Raw genomic sequence first — 10,133 nt, forward strand, 5'->3', positions numbered from 1 at the left:
TTCCTGAATTTGGAGAAGGGATAAACACCTCAAGGCTTACAGTTCCCACGTGCACATGGGCTGGGAAGGAGCAGGAGGTGCTGCTGGAGGGAAGCGATGGAAACTGGGAGAGGGAAGGGAGGGAGTTTGGAGGAGCTGCTGGGTCGGCTCAGCTGCAAAGTTTGGGTGCAAAACCCCTTTTTTAGCTGTAAATGTGGTGTTTGTGACAATCCCAGCAGAGCAGGTTGTAGGTGCACATCTCCTGGCTTGGACACAGCAGGCTGGGAATCCTCCTGTTGGGAATCCTCCTGTTGGGAATCCTCCTGTTGGGAATCCTCCTGCCTTCCAGAGCAGGGAAGGAGTGGGAGAGCATCACTTGAGCTTTAACCCCTTGGTTTCTGATTTCTCCTCTTTCCCCCCCCTGAAGATTTACTGTTTTCTTTGCTCGGCCTGTGCTTGTGGGGAGCTCATGGAGCTGTGAAGAACAAAGCAGGAAAACCCTGGAAAAAATAAGTTTTCCAGAGAAGGAGGCATTGAATCCCATGGAAAGCCAAAGCTTAAAGCTGCTTCTGTTTTCCATGAGGAATTCCAGCGAGGCTGAGCCCAGCTGCTTGTGAAAAGCTTGGCTTTAATCAAGTTCCCCATTTTTAAAGCTGAAACTACGAGTTTTCCAGGTGCTGAACCTGCCCAGGGAAGCTGTGGCTGCCCCTGGATCCCTGGAAGTGTCCAAGGCCAGGTTGGGATCCCTGGGCTAGTGGGAGGTGTCCCTGCCCATGGCAGAGGGTGGGATGGGATGTTCCTTTCCATCCCAAACTATTCCATGATTCTGTGATAAAGCCCGTGGCACTGTGTTTGTGATGGGATGGGAACTCAGGCTTCATCTCAGGTGCAATTTTTGATATACTGTTCAGGAAAATCTACAGATCCACAGGGATAATTCCCAAGGAAAACTTGGTGCAGACAATTATTCCCGTGTTTTCAGAGCAGAGCTTGAACAGCATCCAACAAATGGAGCTGCAGTCCAAGTGTGAAACAGCATGGAAATAAAATATTGAATAGTCACTCGTGAATTGTGCACTGAATCCAGGGAATCCCCCTCCCACCACTCCTGGCATTTGTGGAGTTGTGTGATGAAATTTCCAGCCTGTGAATACACAAGTTCATGACGAACCCTGCTTTTTAATTTTCCTAATTTTCCACTAGAAGTGCTTTTATTTTTAAACCTGGCATGGAAGTGTGATGAATAATTAGTGTCCTCCTGGGAGAACCAGCTTTTATCCCCCCCCTCCAAGAGTGCAGGATCTGTAGAGGGACCAATAATGTGAATAATGCTACAAATGATTGCTCTTATCCATGTTTCAAAGGCATTGCTGGGATATACAGTTGAAAATAAAGATTTAGGCTTTCCAGAGGTCTCCTGGATATAGAGAAACACGGGCCAGGAATGGCACTGCCCCGTTCCTGATGATTCTGGATGGCAGAAGGAACTTTGTAATTGAAACCTCCCACTATAGAAATGCACTTTGGGATCTTAGATGCCCTCTTGAATGCTCTTGTATCTCTAAAATTAAGGAACTAAGGGGCTGGTTTGGGCTTGGGAGTCATGGAAGACTCGAGGGCCTTTCCCCCCCGTAATCTGGGAGGTGGAGGGAGAGTTGGGAACAGAAATCCTGCCTGTGATATAAATTCCACCCAGGCCGACAAGTTCCCCGAGTCAACTTAATCTGTTTTCTTCTGTGCCTGGGAAAGAGAAAACGACCATTTAATTATTGGGAGTTAAAAATGATCCCACTGATGGAGAGAGTCGCATTAGTGCAATTTCCTTTATGCTTCCATTCGTCTGAGGAATGGGGAAGAAGCTCAGGCAGAGATGTTATTTCAGGTTTAATTGTGTGGGCTCCAAGTGCCACAGCAGCAAATGTCCCGGTCCAGGCAAACCCTCTGTGCTCTGCTGCTGCTGGGCAGGACAGAAGGGGTCCTGCTTGGCTCAGATGTGCCTCAGTCAGCTGGAGGTTTATTGAGTCATTTATTATTTCTGTGGTCACAGTGATCCCCTTTTTAACTTTGGCTCCTGAGGGGTTGTGCAGGAGCTGGGACAGGCACAGCTGTGGCTGCCCCATCCCTGGAAGTGTCCAGGGTCAGGTTGGAGCAACCTGGGATAGGGGAAGGTGTCCATGCCCATGGCAGGGGGGTGGAACAGGATGATCCCGAAGGTTCCTTCCAACCCATTGTCAGTTTGTGTTTTCTAACAAACAAAAACGTAACAAATCTCAGTCGGGGGGGCTCTGGTGTCAACGAGCCACTTGGCAATTAAACCTTTAATTGCCTCACAGTAACATTTGCAAGGACAATGCAATTAGCAAGCTGGGTTTAATTTGCAAAGCCAGGCTCTGGCTGAGAGTCCCAGGGCTGGGGGAGGTCTGGGGGGCCAGCCCACCACGGGGAAGCTCTTCAGTCTCGGGTTTCACAGGGTCACGGAATATCCAGGGCTGGAAGGGACCCACAGGGATCATCGAAGTCCCACTCCTAGGACTGGGAAAAAGCTTCTCCATCAGTGAAGGGTCAGGGTGTGTTTTGCCCATGTGAGAGTGGAGATCAGGAGGCACTTGAAGGGAATGCAAAGGACAGACCCCAAAATCCAGCTGCCAGGACTTTCCTAAGCTATCCATGCTCGAGAAGACACAGAGATTTTTATTTTATTTCATGCTCTGTTTGAAAAAATAACTTGCATTGTCCATCATGATGGAATAGTTTCTTACAGCTGACAGAAAAGTGCGTTGTTTGGATGCCAGTTAAAGCTCCCCAAAATCAGCTCAGCTGGGAATTAAATAACGACGTTGAATTCAATATTTTGGAGAAATGCAGCGTTTTCCAGGCTTCTTGCCTGGAGCATCCCTTGCATTATTTAGTGTTTGTCTGGTGGAGATGCCAAGGCAAGTTGCAACTGGATCTCCATTAATTGATCCATATTATGATCAAAACCATTTTGCTTGGTTTCTTTACCAGCTTGATCCATCCAAGGGAACAGTTTGTTTCCTCCATGGAAATCTGCTCTGTGTAGGCTGCCAGGGAGGAAGAGAAAATGGGGGAAATTCCTTGTTATCACTGTATCTGACCCTTTAATTCCACGAAAGGTGAATTTTGCTCATGGCCTGAGGAGTAATTGTGGGTGTTTAATGTCCTTCCAGGGAACCCTGTGGGGACAATCCCTGGTAAAACCCAAATGGCACCGTGCTGAGGCATCCCTGGTGTTCCTGCAGGGATTCCTGCCTGTGCCTGGAGGAGGCTCTGGGTCCAGAGCAGGAGCTCCACTGATGCTCTGCAGGAACACAGGTTGCTCTCACTGGAATGGTTTGGGTTGGAAGGGACCTTAAAGCTCATCTCATTCCACCCCTGCCATGGGCAGGGACACCTTCCACTAGCCCAGGGATCCCAACCTGGCCTTGGGCACTTCCAGGGATCCAGGGGCAGCCACAGCTTCTCTGGGCAACCTGGGCCAGGGCCTCCCCACCCTCCCAGCCAGGAATTCCTTCCCAATATCCCATCTAACCCTGCCCTCTGGCAGTGGGAAGCCATTCCCTGTGTCCTGTCCCTCCACCCCTTGTCCCCAGTCCCTCTCCAGCTCTCCTGGAGCCCCTTTAGACCCTGGAAGGGGCTCTCAGGTCTCCCTGGAGCCTTCTCTTCTCCAGGGGAACCTCCCCAGCTCTCCCAGCCTGGCTCCAGAGCTTGGGAATCATCATTAGGATGATCTGCACGAGTTTGGAGCTGGTTTGGTTACTTTTAGGAGGTAAAGGGTTAAATGATGATTAAAACCAGAGGTTGGGATCCTAAAGAGCCCTTTGCTGGACAATTGCAATGGGGCTGAGTATTTCAGGGATGATTGGAAAAGAAAAGAAGATTTTAGAGTCCATGTGAATGAAAATGCTGCTTTAGGGACACAGGGCTACCAGAAATCATGGAAAAGGGGGGAAAAGGTGGTTTGAACTCCACAAAGTGATGAGATCCCAAAGCCTGGCCTGTGTTCCAGCTGGTTTATGAGTGTCACATGTCAGGAGATCTCAGAATATGAACCAAGGCAAGCTCATGGAATGGGTGCTTTTGGGCTTCTGTCCTTGTTTCCAAGCCCAGCCCTGTCCTGGCTCACAGGGCATTTGAACCATCAGCAGCTTTTGGGGTTTGCTGTGAAACACAAACTGGATTGAACTGGAGCAGTTTGTGGTTTTCCAAGTGTTTCCTGAAGCTCCCAGTTTCCTGCTTAACTCCGTAGCTGCTGCTTGAGGCACAGAGTTGACAGTGGGTGGGATAATTGCCTTCAAATCTAAATAACTCCTTCCTTTTGGAAGCTGATCCCCTCTTTTCTGAGCGAAATGACTTTGGCTTTGTTTTTTTTTTTTAGAGCATCATTTTACCCGTTCTTGCCAATACCCACAATTTCTTGCTGGGAAATCTTCTCAGTGCTTTGGAAATGGGTATTTTAATTTCCACCCCGCTATGTTTCCTGCATACTGGGGGGGAATGGCTGATGCAGTGTGTGCTAAAAATCATCTGTGCAATGTGGTGCTTTCCAACTCAAATCTCCATCACTCCACGAGCTAAAAGTGAGGGAAAGTCATTCCCTGAGCGGGGGGTATTTGTTGTGGAGCTTTTTGCAGAAATATCCGCCTTTCAGCTCTGCTGAAGAATTCAGTTCTGTTAAAAAATAAATAAATGTATCCTTTAAAATCCTTTAGGAGTCTCTGAAGTGGGTGAGGCACCATTAGAGGTTGGTGTTGGGCCTCCTTGACATAAAGATCTATTTCTGTGCTTCTTATTAGGTTGATACTGAGTAGGAAGAAAGGAATCAACATTTGGAAAATTACTTTTAAAGGGGATTTAGCCTATAAAAGGAATGGAATTGGGGTTTATTGTGTGTCCTCTGCTGCATCACTTGTTTTTTCCCTTCTCCTTGTTTTCAAACCTCCTTGGAAATTTAAAAGATTGGTCACTGCCAACCCCCAGCTTGGTCCTGAACTCCTTTCTTCCCATTCAACCCTCACCTTTAAATCCCCCTCCCAGGTCTCTGGATAAGCTGATCAAGCAGATTCCCTCTCATAAAATGAGATGTTCAGGAAGGAAAGGTCCAGGGAGATGGGAATTCCATGATGGCCAGGGGTCAGAGTCATTTTCCCTTTGATAGCAGCCTGTTTTTCATGGATGAGCGTTCCCAGGGATTAGTTTCTCAGGGAAAATGAGCAAAATTACTCCGTGGTTTTCGTGTGAGGTTTTAAAGACCCAAATTTTTGTCCTTTTTGAGCACAAAAATTGGGGGAAATTTCCCCTGTGAAACTTGGGGCTTAGTGCTCTGCGTTTCCTCACTGTACAGATGCTCCCCTAAAAAACCCCTCAGGTGTTGAAATCTCCAGGCAACAGTTGGTTTGAAGCTTTTAAATTCCTTTTCAAGGTGTTTTTACCCACTGGGCTGGAAGGGACCTCAAAGCCCATCCAGGGACAGGGACACCTCCCACTCTCCCAGGTCGCTCTGAGCCCCGTCCAGCCCGGCCTAAAGCGAATAATATTGAAAAAACTTAAATCTGAAATTTCATTTCGTTTTTTAAAACTTTTTCTTTTTTCTTTTCTTTTTCTCACAGATGGGAAGGTCGAGGTGACAAAGGAAGGAGTGAAGCTGTGCACCATGGGGCCTGGCAAGGTTTTTGGGGAGCTGGCCATCCTCTACAACTGCACCCGGACCGCTACTGTCAAAAGTAAGAGCATTCGGGATTTTGGGATTTCACTGGGATTTTCTCATCTCTGCCTTGGAGTTACAGCATCCTGCAGCTGTTTTGCTTTGTTCATTCGTGAAAGGTGTGGATTTTAGTGTGGGATTTGGCCACTGGGAGCAGGGAGGAGGTGCAGAGGAAGTGCTTCCCTGGATTTGGCCGCTCGTTTTTGCTCCCTCAGGAACCTCGGGTTGATTTCCCTCATGCAGAGGAGCTCATCCCGTAGTTTTCCTTACAATTCCTGCTGAATCTCATGGTATTTATGTTTTTGTGGCTTAGAAGAGCATTTCTGACCTCATGAGTCTTCAGTAAGTAGAGCTTAGTATCTGTTCAGGACAAATTTTCCCCACTTAACTGACTAAAATAAATCAGAAAAAAAAACAACCCTGGATGCCACTTGACCCCCTGCTCTAAACTCTTCAGCACTTCTGCTGTAATCTGGTTTCTTATATGAATGTCCTGGGCAAAGGCTGGAGTTGCTCAGTTAGGGGGAGGAAATAAATCACAGAAATACAACATAAATACATTTTGCTCTAAATTCGGATGAGTAGTTGGGATTTGGGATATTTGACACCACAGTCCTGCCTGATCTTGAGGGATCAGAGTTTATGGTGGTGTCTTAAGCAGAGAGGTTTTATAGGAGATGATAAATAGTTGTGTGGTTTTAAGATGCTGTAGGGGAGAAGTTAGAAGGGTACAGATGGGGTAGAATAATACAAAGGCAAGTCCCAGAATAATGAGGCCTGGGAATGAATCCCTGTCCAGAAAAAGGCCTTTCACAAATACCTCATTTTGCTTCGAAAAGAAAGGACAAGAACAAATGGGCAGAAATGACAAAACAGGGGAAGAGAACTGGATTCTTGTGTGAAGAACGTGCTGTTCCTGAGTTGTGGAGCAGGGGACTGGGACATTGTCACCTGTGCAGACCTTGCACTGGTTATCCCAGGGAAATCTTGGCTACACTGCAGGCAGTTATCCCAAATAATGCAGGACATGCAGTGTAAGCCGTGCTTAGCTCTGGGGGAACCCCCAGAGACCTGCAGAGTGTTGGGCTGCTCCTCTGGGAGGTGCTCCACCTCCTTCCCCCAGCCCAGCAAGGAACCGGCAGGAAGAGGGCTGGGATTGGGAAGTGCTGATCCCCCCTCTCCTCCCTCGGTGCCTCATCCCTGTACAGCCCATTCCTCTGGCCAGGGGAGGGTTTGGGGTGTTGGAGGTGCTGATAAATCAGGTGAGCAGCTTGTGTGATAAACACAGTCAGGGAAGGTTGGGAAGAGCAGGGAGAGAGGGGGAATGGCTGAATCCTAGAAAAGGCAACGAGAGGACGGTTGTTGTTTAGTTCCCCTTAGGAATGCAGAGCTAAAAGGCACCTGATCCTTTACTGCCATGATCCCATCCTTGTGTAATCCTGCACAGCCACCCTACTCCTGTGTCCCTTTTCCCCTCTTTGTCCGGGGTCTCCCCCAGGAAATCAAACTGCAGCACTTGGTACTGGTGGTTTTGCTCCCACTGCCTCTCCCACGTCCTAAATCTCCTCTCTGGAGCAAAATTCTGGGTTGCCCCTTGGTACTGAGTTGTGCCAAATCCTCTCTCCCTGGTTAAATTGGGGGCAGGAGTAAGGTCAGCGCTCCAGGCACCCTCAGAGAGCTGTTGCCTCGAGGAAGAGGTGTCTGTGGTTGTTACTCTGTCCCTTCCCAAGAGGTGTTTGTGGTTGTTACTCTGTCCCTTCCCAAGAGGTGTTTGTGGTTGTTACTCTGTCCCTTCCCAAGAGGTGTCTGTGGTTGTTACTCTCTGTCCCTTCCCCACCAGGGTCATACATTTATAATCCTGCACCTTCTTCTGTCACGTTTGGAATCTCATTCCCAAAGCCAGCAAGGGACTTTTAGGTCTTTTGTCTCTCATTACTGCTCAGGTGAGAACCAGTTGTGATTGTTTATGGGGTTTATATCCTTCCATGTGACAGGGGAACTGCTCGAGGTCGGGGAGGTGCTCAGATCACTTCAGGGCATGGGATTGACTTAAATGGGTACAAACAGCTCCCAGCACCTGCCTGTGCTCTTGGCTAAATGAGAAATAAATGTCATGGATCTGTAGCAAGGCAAACCCTAATAAATATTCCATCCCATCTGGGGGTGAGACTGAGCAGGATGAGGTTTGTCTCAGCAGACATGAGCTGCTGGTGACTGTGGTAGAGAAACACTTGGGGCCTCCCAGTTTTCAGGAGGTAGATTCCCGTTCCCTCCAGAGCATCAGGAGTGGGTTTTGATGTGTGTAGTTCCTTAGCAGGACATTAAGGATTCCTCTCTGGGCGATGGAGCTGCAGCAGGGACTGAGAGCAGGGTGGGTTTTTGGGGTGTGAGGCCCAGCCCTGCACAGGGGCCAGGATGATGTGGCAGCTGAGTGACAGCTCTGACTGGAACTCGTTTCTCTCTGTACCCTGGCACTGGCTTTGTAAATAATGATTTTAGTGTCACTGTGTTTAGTCTGCACAGGCTCTTGAGCTGCTGCTCGCTCTGGAGGAGCAACTCCAAGGCATAAATCACCCCGGGAAGGGCTTTGTCTTTTCCATATGATTTAGAAGACATTAAAATGTAATGATTCTGATCTGGCTGCTGTTTCAGAAGGACCTCTTTAATAAGGCAATCCAGGTCTTTTGAAAGCCTGCCCCGAGGGAACCATTAGAATATTTTGTCACAATTATTCCTGTCTCAAAGAAAAGCAGGATGGGAGCTGAGCAGGGCCTGGGAAGGAAGAGCAACCAAAGCCTTGGTGTTGAGGAGCACTGAGGAAGGCAGGGACACATCTCACCACACGTGGCCTTGTTTGAAGACAACTGGCTGATTTTTGACATCTGATTTCTGGCTGTTGTTATTCTGAAGCATTTGCTTTTTGTTCCCAGCTATTATAGAAAGAATAATAGTAGTTTTTGTGGGATTTTTTTTTGGCTTGTCTTTTTTTTTCTTCTGGTCAATGTGTCCCAAGGATGTCACTGGCCAGGCTTTGTGAATCACTGCTGTTCACAGATCAGCTTGCACTGCACAGCCAGGGAAATCCAAACCAGCAGCTCCTTCCTTCCTCTGTCTGCATTGATTATCCTGAGCTCTCCAGTGCCTACATGCAAACCTTGGTGCAATTTAAGGCAGAATCACAGGCTTTCCTCCCTGATTCCAACAAATCATTTAATCCAGTGCATTAGGAAAAGGAAAACTCCGCTCATTAGGGATAAACTGTGTCACACCTACAACCATGTTTCCCATTACTGGTAACATGGGGGGAGGAGGAACAAGGAGAGGTCAGGTAAAAAAAAGCTAAAAAAGACAAAATTACCCCCGGCTGAATTCAGACTGAGTAAAAAAAAACTTTCATTTGCTGATAGAAAAGATGTTTTTCTTGTGCTGGAGCTCTCATTCCTCTTGGATAATGTGTGGAGCAGAGTTCAGCAGGACTTTTATAGGTGATTTTGGACAGCACTGATTTTGTGAAAGGAGTGGATTCTTCATCCTCTAAGGACGTTGTGGTTATTCCAGGGGTAGCTTTAGCATCTGAAATGGATTCTCCTGGGGGCAAAATTCCAACAGGAACCTCCCACAGGCTGCCCTTTGCAGGGGAGTTACACACTCAGCACTGGCCTGTGCTTTGAGGGGGACTGTGAGCAAAAAAGAAAGCACAGGCTGAGGCTGTTAAACTCGATAAATTATGCAAATCTCTTTTCTGCTCCTCCAAAGCCAGTTTCTCAAGCTCTCCCCTCTTGCCAGCAGTGCTAATTGTACAAAACTCCGTGTGGCACAGTGGGGTTAAGGCAGGAGTTTAGCAATTCCTTGCCAAGCTTGGATGAGTTTGAATTTTCCACTGCTGGGTGTTTTTTTTTATTTAATAGAGTCCTGTGCACTGGCAGTTGCAGCCCCAGAAATTACAGAACTTTCCAAGGAGCTGGGTAACAGGGGTTATTTGCAAGGAAAAATAAGGCAAGGAGCAGTTGCCAATTAAACCTGCAGAGCCTCATTAAAAGCCCTGGAGAAGGATGTTGGCTTTGTGTTTCTCCTCTAACAATTACAGGAGCTCAGTTCTTCTTCAAACAGTCACACCCCTTGGAAAGAAGGTTGTCTTTACATATTCAATCATTTGATTAAAACCTTTCTGCTGTTACTTAAAGACACCTGGGATGGCCAAAGCAGAGTCTGGAGTGCCCTGGGAGGGGATAAATGGATATATCCTTGGAGAAAGTAATTTAAACCCTCCCTGGCACCGTATTTTTCTTTGACCTTTATGGGTTTTGCCAGGTAATGCAACAAAATGGGATTGGATTATTCCTCCAAGGGGATGATAACGAGGAAATGATGCTGAGAACAACGGGCAGGAAGTTTTTTCCTCCTCTTGTTGTTGAGGAGACAGGAGCAGCTG

At 47.6% G+C, this 10,133-nt stretch overlaps 1 protein-coding gene across 4 annotated transcripts in view; it reads left to right on the forward strand.

The window, feature by feature from the left end:
* Nucleotides 1–10,133, forward strand: part of PRKG1 (protein kinase cGMP-dependent 1) — a 358,823-nt gene that overhangs the window by 163,552 nt on the left and 185,138 nt on the right. For all 4 annotated transcript variants that reach the window (XM_027692990.1, XM_027692989.1, XM_027692991.1 and 1 more), the window contains one exon: nucleotides 5,607–5,720. In XM_027692990.1, the coding sequence (XP_027548791.1) occupies nucleotides 5,607–5,720 (114 nt within the window). The remainder of the gene's footprint in view (nucleotides 1–5,606; nucleotides 5,721–10,133) is intronic.

The sequence above is a fragment of the Neopelma chrysocephalum genome, unplaced genomic scaffold (assembly GCF_003984885.1).
Source record: "Neopelma chrysocephalum unplaced genomic scaffold, ASM398488v2 Primary Assembly neopelma1_89, whole genome shotgun sequence".
Lineage (NCBI taxonomy): Eukaryota > Metazoa > Chordata > Aves > Passeriformes > Pipridae > Neopelma > Neopelma chrysocephalum.